The sequence below is a fragment of the Tiliqua scincoides genome, chromosome 4 (assembly GCF_035046505.1).
Source record: "Tiliqua scincoides isolate rTilSci1 chromosome 4, rTilSci1.hap2, whole genome shotgun sequence".
In the NCBI taxonomy this organism is placed as follows: domain Eukaryota; kingdom Metazoa; phylum Chordata; class Lepidosauria; order Squamata; family Scincidae; genus Tiliqua; species Tiliqua scincoides.
Genome location: NC_089824.1, coordinates 175,783,957 through 175,806,779, shown reverse-complemented (window position 1 = coordinate 175,806,779; position 22,823 = coordinate 175,783,957). Strand labels below are relative to the sequence as shown.

The window sequence follows — 22,823 nt, the reverse complement described above, 5'->3', positions numbered from 1 at the left end:
CCTCACTCCTCACCCTGCCTCCAGATCATTTATTCAGAAGTTGAAGAGCACCAGTCCCAGGATAGATCCTTGGGGTACACCGATTTTCACCTCCATTGTGAAATTACCCATTAACACCAACTCTCTGTTTCCTGGTCTTCAGCCAGGTCTCAGAGGACCTGTCCTCTAATTCCCTGACTGGAGTTTTCTCAGTAACCTTTGGTGAGGGACCGTGTCGAACGCCTTCTGAAAGTCCAGCTATATAATGTCCACGGGTCCTCCCACATCCACATGCCTATTGACCTTTTCAAAGAATTCTAAAAGGTTCGTGAGGGGTAAAACTTACCCCTACAGAAGCTATGCTGATTTTCCCTCAGCAAGGCCTGTTTGTCTATGTGTTTTGAGATTCTCTCTTTGGTGAGGCATTCCACCATCTTACCCGGTATAGATGTTAGGCTGACTGGCCTATAGTTTCCCGGGTCTCCCCTCTTTCCCTTTTCAAAAATTGGTGTGACATTTGCTATCCTCTGGCACCATGGCTGTTTTGAGGGACAAGTTGCATATCAAGAGATCAGCAACTTCATTCTTCAATTCCTTAATAACTCTTGGGTGAATGCCATCCAGGCCGGTGATTTATTGATCTTTAATTTATCAATGAGGTCTGAAACATCTTTTCTTTTAACCTCTCTGACTTAATTCCTTGGTCAGGAGGGGCCGTTCAGGCAGCAGTATCTGCCCGAGGTCTTCTACCGTGAAGACAGATGCAAAGAACTCATGATGCTTGCAAGCTTTCATTGTGATGCTCTTAAATATTCTATGGACTTTTTTCAATGAGTGAAAAGGGCTTTATCTGGTTGATGGTTTTGCATGTTTTCTGAAGCCCAACTAAGGAATTTGCTAATTGCTGTTTCTCAGGAGAAAAACAGGTGTACAGATGTCTCTAAACCAGTTGCAGAGCTGGGATATTACAGTTTCAGTTTCAGTACCTTTATTGGCATACAGTTACAATACATACACACTTATATATACAAGAAAAAAAAAAACTTAAAAGAGCTGACTAGAGAACCATAACATACCAAACTAAAATTGACAATTATAAAGCACGCACTTCAGGAACTAAGGACACGCTTCAAGGTGGACGCCACTATTTGTGAAATAAATGTAGCTATCTGGAAAATGATGTTAGGGTCAGTGGAGGCTAATAAAGATCGCAGAGCTGGGATATTATAGTTCTCCTGTGCAGGATACTAGAGGCTTGAGTAGCCTTGAATTATTTACTCTTCATTTGTTTGCATCCTTCCAGCAAACACCCACTGGGAAGCCACGAATACATCCAGTATTGCAGGAAGTTTGACACTGATATCCGGTTGCAGCTGATGAAGAGGAAGGCTGTGCGCAGTGACTTGGCTAGGACAGTAAGTAGCAATGAGCACCAGATATGGTCAGTTATCCAACTGGTTGTTATCTATGCTATTGCTCTTTCAGATGGAGTATATGCTCTGTCTGATCTTTGGTTGCTACCATGGTGTGAAGGGTGCAAAAATGCTTGTATGTTGGAAATGAGGCAGAAACTTTGACTGTGGCTGCAATCCTAACCACACTTTCCTGAGAGTAAGCCCCATTGAATAAAATAGGACTTGCTTCTGAGTAGACCTGGTTAGGATTGTGCCCTGTATCTCTCAATCATCTTGTGCTATTTGCCTTATTAAAGAAATAGGATTGTACCCTACCAACATGTCATTTTCCATTGTCATTTGCATTTGTACTTCTGTTTGTATTTCATGAGAACAGCACTCAAAGCTGTTGCTAGTCCTACTGTAAAGCTCGGTTCACAGCTGTTGCCTTATTCATTTTTACTGTAAGATTTGCAGCAATACCTCCTTTGATTCAGACCCCAAATCTGACATCTAATATTTCTTCTGCTAGATGCAGTGATGAATGGTATGGGGTAGCAAAAATAACTTTTAGGTGCATGGGGAGTAAGCAGTATTTGGTAGCTGATCTGGATTTTGAGACGATCACTCCTACTGTAAGTTAACCGCCTTCTATCCTTGACTGTAATTGTTTAAGAGGTGAAAGCTCCTATTTATACTGAAACTGCTACAGAGACATCCTGTGTAAGGCAACTTGATGATACATACAAGGTGTTGGCCTTGCTGAAGCTCCTGGCTACTGCAGGCTGTACCAACCATGGGAACTGAAGGCCCTTAGTACAGGGTGCCCCTTACCAACTCTACTATGAAAAAACCTGTTTTTCTTGCAGTGCTGCTTTGACAAAATGGATGAGGCTAATTGCCACTGCTGGTACGCCCTTTCTTAGCTCTAGGAGCTGCATATTAGATCCTGTGCCTTAATACCTCTGCATAGCAGATGACAAGATGCTGAGCAGATTGTCCTAAGATACCAAGTAGTCAGGGACCTGTCTTGGTAGTGGTGCTGCAGGAGGCCTAGTGTACTCCCTGTAGCGGTCTAGGCTTGAATTCAGAAGCTCTGTTTCTTAGGAACAGGATTGCTCCTGGATCCAGGATGTCTGGATTGCCAAGGAAACATAGCCTGCAAACAGGTTATATTGCTTCAGGCAAGCAGGCAAATTGCTTCTTTGCTAATCTATGCTGGATCTGAAAACCTGCAGTTCGTGGTTTGAAAATTGTTTCATGTCTATAATACATTCATATATTATAGGGTCATTTGGAGAAGCCATCACATTCATTGGGCAATGTAACCTTTGATTTGGTTTTCAGTTTGTACCTAAGAGACCACTCAGGATATTAAGTGGGAACTGTATTCAGGATAAGGGAAACAAGGGAGGGAACAGGCAGAGAAGAGTTTGGTGCCTATTCCCCATTTTCTGTTAATAGGACAGATTTTAATCCAGATACTATTTTTGATAAAGTGCACACAACATCACTAGTGAACACAAGCATCTTGGCACCAGCCAGAGTCAGCAGGGTTAACCATGACACATTAGATGCAATTAAGCAATTGCCTTCCTCTGTGCAGGTGAATGATGATCAGAGTCCTTCTACACTCAACCATTATGTTCACATTCAAGAGAGGCCAATTAAGCAGACCATCACCAGGTAAAAATGGATGAGAAAAGTACAAATGTGGGAGTGGGGGAGGTGTTCCGATTGCTTTCATGGAATGCAGGATTGTAAGAATCTGTCTTTTGCTGAGTCAAGCCATAGATCCAATCAGATCGGTATTGTTAATGCAGCCTAGCTGTCCTCCAAAGTTTCACACAGGAATTTGTATCTGCCACCCTGGAAATGCTGAGGATTGAACATGGACTTTACCACTGAGCCACAGACCTTCTCCCATAGGTTGTGGTGGAAGAGAGCATGGGCAGGAAGCGCTGGTGAAGGGTGAAACGAATATAAAACCTACCATCTAGTGATAGCCCTCTCACCCTTGTTTTCGTTCTTTCTTCTCCTAGAGGTCTGGGGTTGTATGGAGTTTTGTTAGGTCTCTGCTGCCATCATCTAGCCTGGGAATCCAGACAGAAAGTGGCCACATTATTTATCTCCCTGATCCAAAAAGGGGTTCCCAGAATCTACTTTCACTGAAGCCAAAAGTGAGATCTGGGCAGACTGGAGAAATGTGGTCAACCCATCCCATGGGAACTGGGACCAGGCAGGTAACCAAGAACAGTACAAAGGAGTTTATTAAAAGGACTAAAGAAACAAGACGAAACACACGCACACTACAAGACTCATGTCAAAAATAAAACAGGTTCTGCAAGGCAGGTGCTTGGCAAAAAGTGGTCACAAAGTTTTTAAAAGACATAAAATACATAAAAATATAAAATGAATTCCTTGAATGCAAATTGCTGGATACTGACCTATCCTAGCTATTTACTCTTTCCAGGAAAAGAGGACTGGGGTTTGGTTCCTGTGATAAGTCCCTTGTTAATGCAAGAACATGGCATATCAGTGGAGAAACAACCCAGAGCATCCCTGAGCATTAATTTATGAAACCTCGATTTCCTGATGTCATAGTGTTGTCTGCATGAATTAGGACTACTTGGACATCTCATCCCACTCTTTAACCTGACAAAGTAGGCTTGGCTGCCCACTTTGTAATGCACATGCCAATTTCGGCAGGAAGGTTGGCCAGAATCCTTCATTTGAGGAAGATCCAGCCATGAGGAAACCCAACTACTTGTCTGGGATGCCTTAGGATCCTTTTGCAATGGCGCTGAATTGAAAAAAGAACAGGCTATTTCAGGAGTCAGTAGCTTTTAGATGCCGAGACATCAGCAAAGTATCTGTAGGGATTATAGGAGTCCAGAAATAGAGAAAAAGAGACTGAAAATAATTAGAGATTTTTACCACATATGCAAGGTATTGCCAAATAATGAAGAACCACATAATAAACCCAGCATTTGGAATTCATAATTTAGAACTCTAATAAAATTTTCCTTTTATTTAGGAAAAGAAGCCCTACTTATGGCCTGCTTTTGATTTTCTGTACTGAACTTTTTGCTGCTCTTTCTTCCAACAGGCAGGCCCTCAGCCTTCTCTTTGATACTTTCCACAATGAGGTTGATGCGTTCCTAGCAGCAGAGGTGAGAGGGCAGTATTGGGATTGATGTTGTATGTGGGAGTGGGTGGACAGGGTCCTAAGAGGGTACTTTTAGTGTGTCTAGAACAGGGGTCTCCAAACCCTGGCCCGGGGGCCAGATGTGGCCCACAGCCAGCCTCTTTCCGTCCAGTGGCCAACCTGTTGTCCCCTGAAAGCCTCTGGTTCACTCAACTGAACATGATCAGAACTGTGCTCCGATTGTGTCTGTAGGGTGTTCTGAGGGCCAGAGAGGTTGAATGAATGAGCCCATTCATTCATTTATTCACTCATTCATTATTAGAAGTTCCATCTCTAATTTATTTAAATTTTATATTTAATTTTTTTTTCCGGCCCTCCACACCATGCCAGATATTTGATGCGGCCCTCTGGCCAAAAAGTTTGGAGACCCCTGATCTAGAACAACACATGACACTGGACTGTGGTGTGTTTGTATGTATGTGCACATACATTTGTATTGTTGAGTATTAGTAGGTGTAAGTAATGCACCTCTTAAGACATAAAATAACTTTAATCCAAAAGACTTTGTGGTTGGAATTCTGGCAATCCTATTTCACTGTTGCTAATCCACTGACTTTCTTATTCTACCAGAACAAGCCCTTCTGTTCCTCTTGTAACCTGTACAGTTGCCACAAGTTCTCAAGACTGCAACTCCCAGGGCCCAATCCTATCCAACTTCCCAGCGCTGATGCAGCTGCCATGCAGCCCTGAGGTAAGGGAACAAATGTTCCCTTACCTGGAGGAAGCCTCCGTGACTGCCTCACTGCCACTACAGGATAAAGCACATACCCCATTAGCACAGCTGCATCAGCAGTGGAACATTGGATAGGATTGGGCCCCCAGTTCCCATCACAGTTTGTCTTGAGCTTACCAACAGCAAAATAAAAAGCTTGCTAGTTTACAGTTATTCTTCCTGCATCCCCTTTGATATAAAAGCCTCCATAAAAGCACTGCTTTGAGTTCTGGGGAAAGCAGTGTAGAAATCTTTTAAAAATGAATGTAAATAAATATGGTGTGGCAACCCAACACCTGTTGTGTTTTGCAGTTGCTTCAGAAGATGCTGAAAATAGTATTACTGTAATGTAATAATGATACTATAGTCTTCAGTTTACATGAGCCCATCAGTTAGAATGAAAACACGAAGCAAGTATTTGTCTCTGCTGCAGTTTCCACTGAGCCCTTCCCAAGCTCACATATTGTTTAGTTTCCTGCTTGAAGCTGATGGGAGTTTCTGCTGCTTCACTAGGGCTGGTACTACCTATTAAACCAGAAATATTTTGAACGGTACTTGAACCTTGCATTGCCCCACTTCATCTGGCAGTTCAGTGCTTGCTTGCTGCTCCTCTTCCTCATTCCAGTCTTGTTCATCAGAATCAGATTTCCCAACATAAGGTGAGGATAAGGCTAGCCACAAGTGTGCTTGGGATAACAGCCAAGAGGCTGGCCTGCAGAACGGCATATGCTATCAGTCTGATCAGAAAACAAACTGGGCGTATTGAAGTGATCCCCAAGTTCTATTCTTGGCATGGTCAGCAGCTTTTGATTGCAAGTTCCTAAGAAGTTTTTCCACTCTTTGTTTCAGTTTCCCTGCCTTTTGATATGTACAATAGTGAAAAAGTTACATCTACAAGGACTGTGAAGGTTACATTTTAGAAAATGTGAGGTAGGTGAGGCTGAGAGAAAGTGACTGGCCCAAGATCACCCAGGAAGCTTGGTGGCTGAGGGGGGATTTGAACCTGGATCATCTAGGTCTAAGTCCACCTCCCAAACCACTACACCACCCTGGCTCTCGCTTCCGTCGTGACCAGAAGTGACATCATCAAGCAGGAAAATTTAACAATCCTAGGCTGCAATCCTACCCATGCTTACCCAGGAGTAAGTTCCATTTACTATCATTGGTAAAAGCATATACATGGTCACTTGTTAAAAGTACAGAGCTGTAACATTTCCCCCTGGTATGTAACAGTCACATACCATGTAGCATTAAAAATAAAAATAATATATTAAAATATTCAAATGAATGGGGACCCACCTGAAATTGGCTCGCAACCCACCTAGTGGGTCCTGACCCACAGTTTGAGAAACACTGTTCTAGTGCATAATCTCAGAATGTGTACAGAATTCAGAAAATCTCAAGTTTCATTTTCTAAAAGAGCAAATTGTTATATCTCATGGAAATTAGGCAGAAAAATGCTTTAATAAATGAATAGTAAAACAATTGAAAAATAATTATAAAAGAGCAGATAGCAGATAAAATGTATACCAGCATAAGAATTAAAAATTAAGGGATTCCTAGGGACTACCTCCCTCCCCAAAGGCCAGGTGAAATAGATGGGTCTTCAAACCCCGCCTGAAACCATATACTGTGCCATAACCAAGAAGGCCCTACTCCTTGCCACCATCCCTCTGGCTTCAGATGGTGGTGGTATCATGGGCCCTCACTGATGACCTCAGGGAACATGCAGGAATATCTGGGAGAAGACGATCCTTGAGATATCCTGGTCCTATGCTGTATAGGGCTTTAAAGGTCATCACCAACCCCTTGAATTCGGCTTGGTAAGGAATAGGCAACCAGTGGAGCCACCTGAGCAATGGCATAGCAGAATTATTTCCCCTTACCCCTCCAATGCCTTTTAACTCATCAGTGGGTCTCCATAAACCTGTGCTAGCTCTTTAGACTAGTCACTGCAAGTCTGAGGAGTAGAAAGGAGCAGGGAGCTTCTGAATGGAGGGGATAGCATTCACTTAGTGCCATTGCTGCTGGATCCACCACTTCCTTGCCCCCTCCCCACCCCCACTACTGCCTTACCTGGTCTAGTGGGGGTGGCAGGGTCTGGTGGCAGAACTGTGATGCAACTGCATTTTGCAATTACATGCTCAAAATGGCCACTGCTGGAGCGTTGTGTGCTTCATCAATGGCCATTTTACAACAGTGGAAATAGCTTCCGTTGTCGCAGTGGGCTCCGTATGACAGTCCAGTTCTCAATAGGACTGGGCTATGAAATTGGGTTGGGTTCAGAAATTGCCCGTGGGGGGAATCCAGTAGTCACGCAAAACTTTTCTTATTTTCATCTTTGAAAACCTCTACATCTACCTCCAAGGTCTCTTTTTTTTCCCCCTCCCCACTCACTTTATTCCTCCCTACAGAATCCATCCTCCATTGGAGCTTGACTCAATTGCATAGTGGATTTCTGTTCCTTCAGCACTGTCCCTTCTGTGCTGTAAAGTTAAAATGTAGGTCCCATTTTCCCCACCACCTGCATTTGTGGCTGACCATAACTTCCCCACCTTCTCTGAACCATATTCTGTAGAACCGTCTCATGGTTCCTTTCCAATTGATTGCTTGTATTTTATAGACTGCACACAATGAGCAACAGTGCCCCTTAGTGGCAGTGCCATCTGCATATTCCAAGGCATTAAGAGTAGAACTATATTGATGGAAGGAGTTGGCCTTATCAAAGTTTCTAGGTTCCAAGGTTTTGGTTCTCTCTCTCTCTCTCTCTCTCTCTCTCTCTCTCTCTCTCTCTCTCTCTCTCTCTGTGTGTGTGTGTGTGTGTGTGTGTGTGTGTGTGTGTGTGTTTGGTGCATTAGCAGTTAGGCATGCTTGAATTCAGAGAAGCATCTTTAATGGCTTCAAGATAACTCCTGTTATCTTGAATGCCAAGTCAGAGATTATGACCAGAAGATTAATCAGAAATGTAAAAAACCACATATTTTCAGCTCTGATGGACAACTGCCAAGTTTACAGAATAAGCAACATGGAAGACCAAGGTCTTGAGCAGCTCTTATTTGCTGGAGTTATTAGGATGATCTTTATTCTCTCCTTGATCAAGCTCCCAGGGCATTTCACCTGCTTGAATAGTCACTCAGCTTTTCACTGAGAAAGCCAAGTTCAGCAAGAGCGAAGCTTCCTGGAAAGAAGAGGATGCTCAGAGTCAAGAACCATTCAGCAGCAATTTTTGACCAGGATCAAGACCTACAACTGATGAGAACTGTATGAGTAGATAAGCGATAGCACCTTCATTTTCATTCATTTCTCAAACTGGTCATGCTTGGTTTGCCGTCAATCCACAGATGTTGCTGATACTACTTTGGAAGAAGCGTTTTTCTCCTGACAGCTTCATAACCGGGAGAGAGCAGTCTCTAGGGCACAGAGATGTGGCAAGTCATATTTTGAAAAAGGGTTTTGATTAAGCTAATTCTATCATTTCTGCTAACCTTGGTGAGCGTTTAAGAAGAGCCTGCACTGCCAACCATATCCACTCCCCAAACATTGTTCAAACTAAAGGCCCAATCCTATCCAACTTTCTAGCATTGATGCAGTTGCAATGTCTCCAGAAGTAAGGGAATCAACATTCCTTTACCTTGAAGAGACCTCTGTGTCTGCCCTTCTTCCACAGGATGTAGCACAAACTCCGTCAGTAAGACTGCATTGGTGCTGGAAAGTTGGATAGGGTTGGGACTGTACAGAGCTGAAGATAGTGGTCCATGTGTGTGTGGGGTATGAGATGTGCTTTGCTTTATCGATGCTACCAGTTTGAAAAATGCTTGCAGGCCATAAGTGCTTTCAGCAATAGGTAAGACTGCATTGTTGAATTGCTCCATCTTCTGCTATCCTAAGACGTGGCTCCTTCTTCCGCTTCTTGTTCAGGGAGACTTCCAGCTGAAGGCTGAGCGGGTGATCCAGTCTGTCATGGCCATTTGCAATGCTTTGGCTGCTGTGGAGTCCCAAGAGATCACAGGAGCCCTGAATCAGTTACCACCCTGCCCATCTCGTATGCAACCAAAAATCCAGAAGGTAAGATTATTATTACTACTACTCCTCTCCTGAGTGGCTTGTGGTAGAGGAGATTTTTGTTTGTTTGTTTGTTTGTTTGTTTGTTTGTTTTGCCTACTTTAGACTGAAGGAACTGGTATGATATTGGTTAAATAGTATTACAAGTTCCCAAGTTCAATGTGGTAGGGAAGGTGAAGAAGAAAGAATTTTGTGCACCCCCTGTGGCAAATGGATTGATAAAATGGGTCACAGCCCAGTCTCCAGCGGTCATTCAACTCAGGCAAGACCGTAAACAACGGGTGCAATATCTACTTCAAAGACTTTGAGTGCTGGATCAGACATGGGGTGGATAATGCAACCCTGAGCTGTCTTGATTGTTTTGAGGGTTAGTGATGATAAATTGGAATCATCACATTATCTGCACCTCGGAGTCAGGGTGGGAACTGGAAAAAAAAAGGAATTTACAGTGAGGGTAACTGAACTGTTATCTCCATGGCAGAAAACCACATTGAAACGGGGTTAGTGATGGCAGGATATTAGTCTCTTGCAGTTCTCATCACTGGAATATCACCTTGAGTGTCCTTCATTGGATAGAAAGGCAGGATATAAATTTCTAAAATAAATAAATAGTCAAATCTTTATTTGAAAGAGCTTTCTCTTGTGTGTTTCTGGGATATGTGGACAATGCTTTTTTCTAAATGGCCCTTCTCATCCCACATGATCTCAGAAAGAAGCTGTTCCTCAAATTAGAGCTTGAAGAAAGCACTTTTGGTGGTGGCCCCCACTTTTTTGTACACTCTGCATCTTATGCATCTCCTCTTCAGAAAACACTTCAAGGTTTTTCCTTTTCCAAAAAGATTTTAATGATATTTTTCTGCCAATTTCATTTTGGAAACTGGACGCTGCTTTTGCAACTTTTAGGGGAGTTTGTGTGTATCTTTGTGTAATTTGATTTGATTGATAGCTGGTTATGTTTGTAAGCCAGTTTGTTTCCTTTGGGATAAAAACAGAGAATGCATTAAAAAAATAAACCAAATAATAAATTGTTACATATGTTTCTGTAGGGAATCCAATGTGTGGAATGACAAAGTAAGAAAGAATGAGAGCATCCCATCACTTGTACTGCTGAAGTCATTCTTCCCAAGTCACTTACTTTAAAACAGTACTATTGACATTGGTGAAGCCTGAGCTTCAGATTATTACCATGATTTGGCCCAGAATACAATTTATTTAATGTTTTTTATAATTGTGATTCTCCCACCCCATTTTCTCTCCCTTCACCTACATTTGCTGTATAGACGGGATGCATATGTGGCTAGAAAGTTTTCTGGTCCTTTAGTATGCAATTTCAGAGTCGAGGCATTGGGTGAGACAAGATGATTGAGGCAAGTGTGTAGATTCATATATAAGCTTAAGCACAGTTTTTTATTTGTCTGCTTTATTGTAAAACTCCCCAAGCCCTAAATTTAGAAAAGAAAAAAAAATAGAATAAGGACTGTTCATGTATTAGAAAAGTACAGAACCCACTGTTCATTTTCACAATGAACCATGTGACTGCTGCATGCTGAAAGTATGTATTTAGATATATACAGTACCTATGTAAGGGCCAAATCCTATCCAATTTTCCAGTCCCAGTGCAACTGTACCAATGGGGCGTGCACTGCATCCTTTGGTGGGGAGGCAGTCACAGAGACCTCCTCAAGGTGTGGGAACTTTTGTTCCCTTACCTCAGGGCTGCATTGCAGCTGCACCGGTGCTGGAAAGTTGGATAGGATTGGGCCCTAAGTTTTTAATATATAGCTATTTGTATGGGTCATGTTCCATTATTACCTTACTTGAAGTGTTAGAATTCCTAAAAAGCTAAGAAAATGTAGTTGCTTCTTCTTTCTTTCCGCATTTGGAGGGACTTGAGCTGCAGGGAGTGGAAACTCGCCATGAAGTTATATAAGGTGCTTGGCTCTGGGAGCTGCATTTAGTTCTGTCTGACTATCATAAAATATTTCTATTCTGGTTTCTCTTTCCTGAACAGGATCCAAACATTCTAGCCATGAGGGAAAATAGAGGTAATTTTTCTGCTTCCACAATTGTTCTTAACCTCTTGGGGCTGTTTTTGTTCTGCTCTCTTTCTACAGCACTTCTCTAATTCTGCTTTGTTATTGTACATTGATTGAACTGATAATCATTATCAATTATGTATATTAGCAGAGCAGTTCATGCTTTGTATGCTCCCCCTACATTATACACACCAAAATTCTTTGCTAAATTAATCCAAATTCTACTTCAAGAAACACTGAATTCTGAATCTTGTATCAGTTATGGAAGCTAAGCTGCTTTATTATTTTCTAAAGCAAATTTTCAAGCAATAAACCTGCTGGAAAACAGAACAGTGTGTAGGCAATTCACAGAGACATCCCAAAAACCTAAAGGCAGGGATCTGAGCAGGGTTTTCAGGGAATAGGAAGCAGAGCATCAGTGACTTGTAGCCCTGCGCTTCCTATGAATAACAGAATCAGAATAAATTATGCAGAATAAGTAAATATATACAAATAGCTGAGTCTGCATAATCTGTATAGGACTTGAGATTCAACTTTTCCTTGTACTGAATTCTGGTTTTTAAGGGGTGGGGGTGTTAAGCACAGGGTAACACACAATTCTGTGTATGTTCTCTAGGAGTAATAGAGAATGTCCATGATGGGTCAGGAGCATTGGAGACCAAACTTGGCAAGGCTTAGCTATGATCAGGGCTCTCCCGTGCATGTGTGTTCTTTAGGGGTTTATTGGTGACTGTGTTGATTCTTTTGTCTTACAGAGAAGGTTGTGGAGGCCTTGACAGCCTCCATCTTAGATCTAGTGGAGCTCTACTGCAACACATTCAATGCAGACTTCCAGACGGTGGTACATGGGAACAGGAAGCATTACTTTTCCCAAGAGGCCCGACTCCTCACCTGTCCCCTCGCCTTCACTGTCTATGCTACTCATCGTATACCCATCACTTGGGCTGCAAGGTAAGCAGCAACACCTTTTCTGTGGCAGAGAACACCTGACACTTTGTATTGGATGTGTGTAGGGTTTAGGTGTAATATATTACATTTATATTATGAACGCTGAGGGTCAGACCAGACATGATGGAAGGAATTGGTGGCTACCCTCTTTTTTTCTTTTTTTTTTAATGTGGTTAGTAGTCACTATGGGGAAGAGGGATTTGGATCAGGTCTGCAGTGCTGGGAAGGAGGGTTTAACCCTTTTCCCCCTGTGCTCTTTTCCTCCTCTTCTGCCCTTCTTCCCCCTCCCCACCGCTACCACTGGCTATTTGCCTTGTAGGTTCCCCTATAGAAGTGGAGTCGTTTAACTACTAAAATGAATTGGCAAGTAGATTGCCTTTGTTTGAAAAAGGCAGGTGAGAAGTCTCATTTTGTGCTGAAACCAAGCATGAAGATGGGTGATTCACAAGTGGTGTGTCTTCACCCCAGGGAGCTAACCTGGAATGATCTCCTAGCAAGTACTATGCCACTCTGTCCATGCTCCTTATAAGAACATTATGACTCCTTTGTTAAACTTCAAATACAGTTTAGCGAGTCAAAGTCAACTTGACTGAGGAGCTGCCCTTTGCTTGCTGGGATTTTAATGTCAGCTACATGCATTGAATAGCATATGCTTTCCTCCTAATGAAGATACATTTTAGGAAACAGGGTATGTAAGTACGGAAAGCAACACTTTGTATAATAAAGAATTTTCTCTTGAAGGAATGAGTCTGGAAGGCTCCGTACATAGAAGGCAGGGCCTCTGAGAGGAATTTTATCGGGGGTACAAAGTTCCTTTTGGGCCCCTTACCACAGATTTGGGGGGTGGCCAAAATGGGGGCAAAATAGGCAGGGGGAAAGTGGCAACAGCTGGAATGGTCTTTGGAGCCCAGGTTTACCAGTTTTCCCAATGCAGAGCTCAGGTCGACCTGCCTGCCCGACGTTGACAGCTAGATACAGTAATATGGAAAACCAAACACACTCCTAAGTCTCTCTAAAATCTTTCAAATATAGAAAATCATTGCAAGAGATTAGTATCATTGTATTTAGGCTCACACTAGAATGGAAAATGTCCTGTGTATACCAAAGCAGCTGCAGGCCTGCAACTGTATCACTGAGCTCCTCTACACTCCTTCATGTAAGTGGATCCACAAACCAAAGAGCTACTGTGGTAGGTCAGTTTCCTCCCAGAAGTGATACTGTTAAGGAATGTATGCATTCCTGGGCCTGGTGTGTGTATGTCTTGTGGCTGTAGTTGCTGCCATGTGCCCATGGTAATGCCCCCAGCATACCGTGTGGACAGTGAGTGAGAAAATGTAAGATGGGGTGAGATTAGAAAATGTAAGATCCCAGGAAATTTCTGGGCCCCCTCCTTTGGCTCCTGGGCCCCCTTTCTGACCCTGGACCCGGGTACAAATTACCCCTTGTACCCCCCCTCTCCTAGGCCCTGCTAGAAGGAGTCTACATCAGGGAGTTAGCTGATCTGGCTAAACAACATTCTGCCTCTCTCTATGCGGATTCTGTAGGTTCCCTGGAATGCTCCAGGAGAGTCCATTGGTCTAGGCACCCTGCCTCTCTGGCTCACGCCTCTAGACAGTGACAGATGGCTGCTTCACAGCCTTGGCTCATGCCCCTTCAGCCAATGATTGCTGGTGGAGAGGAATCACTTAATGGATGTAGAGACAATAAGAAGTCTGGGCAGGGAGGGGACATTCCTTTGTAAACTGTCTTTGCTTGTGTGTTTGTGTTTCACAAAAGGCAGGGAGGCAATGTCTGGGAGGTACCCATTGGTAATCCACATCCCCAGCAGCAGGAACACAGGAGGGGGGTGGTTGGGGATGTGATGGCAACATTAGCTGCCACCCCTCCAGGGACCTCTTGCCTTTGTCCCATCCTTAATGTATTCCAATGTGTGAGTGACTCTGAACAAAGGCAATAGCCTGGGAAATCCAGGACTGTCTTGACCTTTGTTGACCCGTAGCCCTCCCTGCATCATAGCTTGGCACCTGTCACATGGCCAGCCCTTCTGACAGAGCGCCATGTGATGGCATTCTAAGTTGCGTATGTCCATCCAGCTGGCTCGGAAGGAAACAGGGAGTGTTTCTCTAAAAAAAGATAACAGCCTGTAGAAAAGATCCCATGTTTGATCTCTTGGTAGGGGTGGAAATCTGTAGCAGAACTATCTTCTTCTGGTCTGTCCTCCCCCATTGATTAACTATTATTATTATTATTATTATTATTATTATTATTATTATTATTATTATTATTATTATTATTATTATTATTATTAACAACCGCTTTTCAACTAAAAGTTCACAAAGCAGTTTACAGAGAAAAATCAAATAACTAATGGCTCCCTGTCCCAAAAGGGCTCACAATCTAAAAAGATGCGAAAGAACACCAGCAGACAGCCACTAGAAAAGACACTGCTGGGGTGAGGTGGGCCAGTTACTCTCCCCCTGCTAAAAAGAGGAGCACCCACTTGAAAAAGTGCCTCTTACCCAGTTAGCAGGGGTAACAATGTGAATTGGCAGTGAAAACTTGATTTCTGTCTGAGACAGAGGGGTTGTTACTATGATTCAGCTCTTAATCAGCTTTAGACACTAGACTAACTGCAAATTTCAATCTTGTCTGCAACCTGGGTTTTAAGAAGAGCTTGATTCATGTAACTTCAGTCCAAAGCTTATTGGGTGGCAGGAAATGAACTTTTGGAATTCCCAGGGATCTGATGAAGGTGATTAAGAACTTACACATCTATAGAAGTCTGGTGAGTTCTGCCCAAAAAATGGCTACATCTGAATTTTCTCAAGTCTTTTAGTGATGTAAATAGGTAAAGTTGGAACACTTTTGAACAGTGGGCTAAAACTCCCAAATTTTGTCTTTCTGCTTGGCCTTTCCCTTGGCCATACCCAGCACCTAGGCAGACCAGGAGCAAAGTTTTTTCTAACATGGAGACAAGACCCTGCTCAAAGACAAAGATTCAAGGGTGGCTAGCAATGGATCAAATTGCAAACATAAAATCTCATGTTAAAATTATATTGAAAAAACTAAGCAGAACAAATGCTAAAACCCTATCTGTCTATTCCCCCCACCACCACTATCCAGCATAGAGAAGAGGTTTTACAAAGCTTCTGAAAAATCCTTGGTTTTCATGAATATTTGGTACAGGTTTTTTTTAAAATAGTGAGTGGGGGGGGGATTTGCCAAGTTAGAATACCTTAGCTGCATGGACAAGGCTTGAGCATATAAACCAGACCTAGACCATCTGGGGTTTGCCTGTCATTCATTCATTCCCCTTGGGGGAAGAAACTGGATAAGTCTTTTTCAGGCCTGGGATTAAAACAGATTCTCACCAGTGAATCAGCTGCTGAGTACGAAATAAATCAAGTCAAAGTATTCCTTTCATGTGTTCCTCCTGTTCGCTATGCAGCTAGGAATGACAGCAGGCTGCTTCCAGTTTCTGTCTTCAGTTTTTTTGGAAATCTAGGCCTTTTCTTTCTGTGCTGTGAGATACAAGAATTTTTCCATCTCACCTTTCCAATTATTTTGTCTTTTGCAGCTATGAAGATTTCTACCTCTCTTGCTCTCTCAGCCATGGTGGCAAGGAGCTCTGCACCCCCCTGCAAACCAGAAAGGCTCATGTGTACAAGTACCTCTTCCATCTCATCATCTGGGACCAGCAGTAAGGCATCTCCCCTATCTATGTTGGGGTGGGTATATAAGAAGAAAGGATGGGAAGGTAGCTGGAAAGAGGGAATCTGGTATCTTGCTTAGAATTGGGCAGCCCAATTCTAAGGTGTGCTGGCGCAGTGAGTATCCAATGTATCCACTGTATCCGCTGTAGCTTCTGAGCAGGCTAGAGGTCTCCTTGGGATATATATTTCCCCTTACGCCAGGTAACATCCCAGCCTGCACTATGAGGCTACTCGGATCTGTGATTGCAAATAGCAGGCGCAAGTCCAAGCAGCCCTGTGTAAGACTGGCAGGCCCAGGAAAGAGGTTAATATATGGCGGAGGCCTGCTTCACTGATCCTGCCCTCTCCCAGGTTCAATCCATCCCCGTTCCGCCCTCCTCTGCACAGAAACGCCCCCTTCTCATTTCCAAATCACCCTGTCTTCACCTGTGCCACTTGGTGCTTCGCTCACCTTACCTTGCTGCTTCACTTACCTTCGCTGGTGTCCAGGGACTTGAATGGAGCATCGCGCGGGGGGGGGGTGCAGGCCTCCCCACTAGCACTACTTGTGGTACTCTCTGGGTGTCGCAATATTCCTTATGTCACATTTGTGACACCCTCCACCATAATAACCTTTATTATTATTATTATTATTATTATTATTATTATTATTATTATTATTATTATTATTATTATTATTATTATTATTATTATTATTATTATTTAAAATTAATAATAATTATTAATTATTAACCTAAGATAATCTCAGGTTTCCCTGATTGTTGAATTGGCCTTTCCACCATTTTTTCTCTCAACTTCCTGGTTTGCTCCAGAAGATCTCCACTATGTACCTGATAGTGTGTCATGGTGTCGCTTCACACGTGACAGCTTTTATGTATGACAGTGTTTCTCAACCTGTGGGTCGGGACCCACTAGGTGGGTTGTGAGCCAATTTCAGGTGGGTCCCGATTCATTTCAATGTTTTATTTTTAATATATTAGACTTGATGCTACCATGGTATGTGACTACATTTGGGGAAATGTTATAGACCTGTGCTTTTAACAAGCTACTATGTATATTATTTTAACAATGATAGTAAATGGGACTTACTCCTGGGTAAGTGGGGGTAGGATTGCAGCCTAGGATGGTTAAACATTTCCCTGCTTGATGATGTCACTTCCAGTCATGACATCACTTCCGGTGGGTCTTGAGCGATTCTCATTCCAAAAAGTGGGTCCCAGCGCTAAATGTGAGAACCACTGATGTACGATACCACTTTCATAGAAAAAGCATGTTCAGCCCATGCATTACAAACACACATGTATCTATTTAGCCATATGTACATATGTTGTTGTTGGCTGTGACTTCTCATTGTGTACATGTATGGCAAAACAGACACATATATTGGTTACATGACTATGTGCACTTTCTTCCTACGTATTAAACTGAACATAGCTGTTTTGTCTGGCATTTGGCTGCTGAATGGATACTGCCCTCTGTGCCTCTAATAATACTACTGTAACTAGACTGCCTCCCTGGACTTGGTAGTTCTGTTACGTTCCACTACGTAATGTGAAAATTTAATTGATGTTTTTACCTGTTACTAAACTTTGTACCTGTTTATAAGCTTTGTTAGCCGTCTTGGGCATTTACTTTGGCATGGGAAAGGCAGAATATAAATAAATAAAATATCATCGTATAAACTGACCTTTAGCAGAAACCTTCCTGCCTTCCTACCTGTAAAGCATAATCCTATACTTGTTTACTCAGAAGCAAGTCCTACTGTGTTCAGTGGAACATACTCTTAAGCAAATGTGTGTAGGATTGCAGCCTTGGTGAACACCTTTCCATTGCATACAAATGAAAATAATGCTAACTTGAATCTCATGCATCGTTTCTTAAATAGGAAATTCGGACTGAAAGGTTGCCAACCAATAGGAGGAAAATAGGGAGTGGAGAAATGCTGTGGGAGGGGAGAGAAGTGCTAAATCCATTCCTTTCACATCATTTTCCCACTCCAAATCGTGACCAGCACATGGCTAGTACACATGTGAAACCCTCCTGGGGGTGGGGGATGGAAGGAATTGAAGCAGACTAGATCCCCTTCTGCCTCCCACTTTCCTGATCAAATTAGATTCTTCTTGAATCTTCTTGATTCTTCCTGTTCTTATTTTTGAGTTTATTTTTAAAGTACCATCAGCCAATTTAGTATTTCAAATATTTGTAAGTAGCTTCTGAACACAAATAGTCTCAAAAAGGAACAGCTTAAAATGCATACCAATAACAATGCAATAAAAATAAATTATATCTAAAAAGGCACAATACTAGTGACCAATATCACTAAAAAAGTGACTGAGAACTGACTGTGGCTCCCTGGCTTGTGTCCATTGTGTGTGGATACACTTGTAACTGCTTTTCTGCCCTTATGGGGGTTCATTGTGAAACAGGGTTGTTGTTTACCAATACATTTTAAAATAAAACTGTATCAAGGCAATATTTAAGTTGATTGTGAAACCAGCTCAATGAAACTACAGTCACCACAGTGCATTTCTATTCAGCTGGTTCATAATTGACTTGAATATTTCCTTAGTAAGGAATTATATTGAAATGGGTTGGAAATGCCCAACATGACACCTATCTTGCCTGTTCTTTTTTGTGAGAGTACAGCTGTCTTTGATCCCCTTCTTTGTTTGTTGCTGTTCCTTGGGAGACAAGTGGTGGGAAAGCAGCAGGCTCATCTCCTATGTCAAATGTAACTCAACCCTCACCACTTTTGTGACTCCAATAGAACAAGCCCTGCATGCCTGGACAAGTTCCTCCCTCCATGGGCGAAAGTCTGAACTGGAGATCCTGACAAAATAACTTCCGATCGGTGTTGGATTCCAAAGCAGGGGAGGAGGATCTCTTCTCCTAAACTCATACTCAGTGCTGTGTATTTGCTGTGGGGACAGGGGAGGGAACCTGATCCTAAAATAGCCTGGGCAGCAGGAAGGCTGCTGCCCTCTTCTGAGCTGCAGTAACACTTGGCATTTTACTAGGCCAAGGAGGGGGGTGGGAAAGGGATAATTTTAGATGTTGCCTCTCTCGCAGAAGGACGCCAGGAGATGCCAAGTGAAACGACATGGAGAGTACAGCCTAAACTCTTCTTAGTGATCATTTCATGCTGTGAACCAAAATGGATCAAACCCTAGTTTTGGGGACAACCTGCGCGAGGAGTCCGCCATGTAGCTGTTCCTGTAGGCCCTTAGCTAGCAGCAAGAAGGGCTTCCAGTCATGAGAGATTTGTATGGCACCTTTGAAGCAGTCTGTGTGGGCATGAGGCTGCAAAGATCTGACAAAATCTCCAGCTCTGCTACTACGGGATCGGCACAAGGTTCAGCTGGTTGCATTTGTATACAGCTGGTGGCTGTATATAAAGGGGGAAAGACCTTAGACAAGGTTAGTGTATGCTTGTCTCCCCCACTCCCCTTCTAGCCAGGAAAGCTCTAGATGGAAATTTGGAAGCAGGGCAGTTATGCTCACTCTTGCAACTAGAGACTCCCTTGGAGGGCTTCCTCTGAATCAGAGCCCAACTGAATCAGGGCCCGAGCACCTCTAATTTTAGAAATTTAATACCTGTGTGGTTCAGTAGGCAGACTATTAGATTTTGAGTGAGAACAACCTAGATTCAACCTATTTAGCCACAGACTTTCCTGGAGTGGTCCTATTGATCTGTCTCACGGACTGGGCCTCCAAGAATGGGTTTGGGCCCCAGTGAACAATTTTTTTCAGGGGCCCCAGCAAGGGTGGACTGGCTAAAAATATGCCGTGTACCCCAGGCCCCTTCCTGACCACTGTACCCCAGTAATTTGTACCCAGTGTCTCCAACTCCATCAGCCTTGCTCACAGGACTGTTGTGAGAATAAACAAGAGAGATCTAAATCCCTTTTAACTTTAAAGGTGTTTTCACACATGATGCGTAGTAAAACTATAGCTGCCTTGAAAATCTTTGTGATGATACAGTGTCTAAATATATTAAACAAATAATACATGGGAGAATGGGTTTGTGGGATGAGGAGGCATTTGTTTCAGAAACTGTAGTGAAGCAGCTATTAAACTGTTTTATATAGTGTTAAGGTAATCTTCAGGGGTTGTCCTCTTAGGTGCATTCAGAGCTGAGATAGGTGGCCATTGGGAAGAGGCCCACCTATGGAATTATCTCTCCAGGGAGGATTGCCTGGTACTTATATTGTTGTCCTTTAGGCATCAGGCAAAGACACCTACCAGACCTTTTTTAGAACTAAATTTTTCATAGTACCATTTAAATCTGTGGTTACTTTTACTCTATATCTGGTTCTTTTATTGTATGCTGCTAGCTGTACAGTATTTCTTTCTTTTTTTTCCCTAATAGAAAAGTGGCCTTGGAATTTACTAAATTAAACAAATAATAAATATTAGCTATTGTTGGAATTTATAACAGAGGCCCATTGGCTTGATTTCCTGCCCTTCTTCATAAATGCTCCCTGTAGATTTCAGAACTTTAGGGTATAAAGTATCTAGGGCATTGTTTCTCAAACTTCCCGGGAGATTTACTCCTGGGGTAAGTCTTTGCGGGGGCCAAGGCAGCAAAGTGATCCCCAGGATCGCGCCCCTGTGGGGGAAGGGGGGGCTATTTTTCAACTAACCTACGTGCTCGCAGGGTCCAGGGGGTGTGCGGAGCCCTGCAGAGCACTTTCGGGGTTCCCCAAGGCTTCTAAACAGTGAAAGTTCCAAGCGCGATTAACCAGAAGTGGAATTTCCAGTTTCGTCACGCCTGGAATTTTCGCTGTTTAGAAGCCACGGGGAACCCCGAAAGCACTCCGCAGGGCTCCCCACACCCCCTGGACCCTGGGACAGGTAAGGTTAGTTGAAAAATAGCCCCCCTTCCCCTGCAGGGGCGCGATCCTGGGGATCGCTTTGCTGCCTCTGCCCCCTGCCCCCACCCCTTAAAGGGAACGGTGCATTGTTACTCGAACTAGTGGGTCGCGACCCACCAGTTTGAGAACCACTGGTCTAGGGAGAGAAGTCTTCACTCTTAACTCAGAACAGACTTGTGATAGACATGGTACCTTGACTGCCTTTCTGCTCTCATAGTTAAAATCTCTGTGTATACCGGCCATAAAATTTGAAAACCGCTAATGTTTTTTGATGAATTAAAAAATGTTTAGCCATCAACAGGCACCCAAAGACAAAACTCCACCTTTCTGCTCCTTCTGTAGGACCCTGATGTCCGCCTCATTTGTGCTTTTCCTTTGGTATCTCTTGAGCCTCTCTTGAAATAGGAAGTCCTAGGCCCTAGTCTTCTTTTTCTCCCTCTCTCCATATGGAAGACCAGCATTCTTCTTTCCCTTGCCAGAAATGATTTGAGCCAGAGGCTTACGTGTCATTGCATTAGTTTTTCTTTCCATTGCTGTACAGCAGGAGTTCAAATGAGATGCTGAAAGTTAAGGCGGTGATAGTCTTTCAGCTTGACCTAGTTCTCCTTTGGCTGTTTCTCCATTCCAAGGTCTTTCCAGAAAAGCAACTTGCTTTAGCAAGCAGAGAAATAATATGATCCTAGGAAAGGGGTCCTGGGTTGGTATCCTGCTGCTTTTTTGTCCATTTTTGCATGAAGGAAGAAATGAAATGCACAAACACAAAACAGAGACTAAGTAGGGCTGTTACTGAGAAGAATCTAGGGTGGAGAAGGAAGTGGAGGAGAATGGCTCACTGCAGTCTAAGCCTATAGGGCATATTTACACTGCTGATTCTAAAGGTTTAATAGACCTTCTGCAGTGGCTGCTATTTATCAAGGGAACAAAAGCTCCCATTGGTGCTAGTGGGAGCTTTTTCCCTTTAACAATTAGCAGTGTGAGAAAGATTAATGATTATTGTGCATATTTGAATTGTTTGTACTACTTCTGATTGGATCTGGAAGGTTTCAGGTAGCTGCTGAAGACTAAACAGAATAAGGGAAGACAGGGGGGGGCAGGGGGAGAGAACATCTTCTGTCAGCTCCAAGTTGAGTGTTGTCTATGTGGGCTCCTGAAAAGAGAAGAGCCGATGTTTTTGCTATATAAAGTATGAGACTCAAACCTCAGAGATGTGCATGCAAGTGGCATTGTCTGCTTAATGTCAGCAAAATAGAAATCGCCATGGTCTACCTTACAGAATGGTGTTGTGGATGGTGAATGAAATAACTATTTTAGAAAACTTTGCATACTGAAAGTGCTATAACATATGTTGTATTTCATGAGTGGGAAATAGTAGAGCCAACATTATAGCTGATTCTCTGTAACTTCTTGTAGGATCTGCTTCCCGGTTCAAGTGAACCGCCTTCCACGAGAGACTCTTCTGACAGCCACGCTCTACGCCACTCCAATCCCACCTCCTGGGAGTTCTTCAGAAACCAACAAGCAGCGCCGGGTCCCAGAGGCTTTGGGCTGGGTCACCACCCCGCTCTTCAACTTTCGGCAGTACGTGTGCCTGCTCTTGTCATTGTGTGTGGGAGAATAGCGCTCTCAATACAGAGAATAAACAATGCTGCTTTTCAGAACATCTGTTTTGGATTAATTCCAGATGGGTAACCATGTTAGTCTTTTGCAGCAAACACAAAAAAAGAGATTTGTGGCCCCTGAAGCCAAACAGATTTATGATGCCATTTCCTTTTGTGGACTGGAGCCCACTTCAGGGTTAGCTCCAGGTCTTAGGGGATCCTTGGTAAATTGTCTCCATTGGACCTGAGTGGGCCACAAGAGAATTTCTCTGTCACCACTACACCAAGGCTGTGGGCAC

General features: G+C 43.1%; 1 protein-coding gene across 1 annotated transcript in view; it reads left to right on the top strand.

The window, feature by feature from the left end:
• PIK3C2B (phosphatidylinositol-4-phosphate 3-kinase catalytic subunit type 2 beta) overlaps positions 1 to 22,823 on the top strand; it is a 120,137-nt gene that overhangs the window by 59,053 nt on the left and 38,261 nt on the right. The window contains exons 6-13 of the mRNA XM_066623568.1: positions 1,283 to 1,394; positions 2,980 to 3,059; positions 4,483 to 4,546; positions 9,212 to 9,358; positions 11,367 to 11,400; positions 12,147 to 12,342; positions 15,917 to 16,039; positions 22,337 to 22,504. Coding sequence (XP_066479665.1) covers positions 1,283 to 1,394; positions 2,980 to 3,059; positions 4,483 to 4,546; positions 9,212 to 9,358; positions 11,367 to 11,400; positions 12,147 to 12,342; positions 15,917 to 16,039; positions 22,337 to 22,504 — 924 coding nt within the window. The remainder of the gene's footprint in view (positions 1 to 1,282; positions 1,395 to 2,979; positions 3,060 to 4,482; positions 4,547 to 9,211; positions 9,359 to 11,366; positions 11,401 to 12,146; positions 12,343 to 15,916; positions 16,040 to 22,336; positions 22,505 to 22,823) is intronic.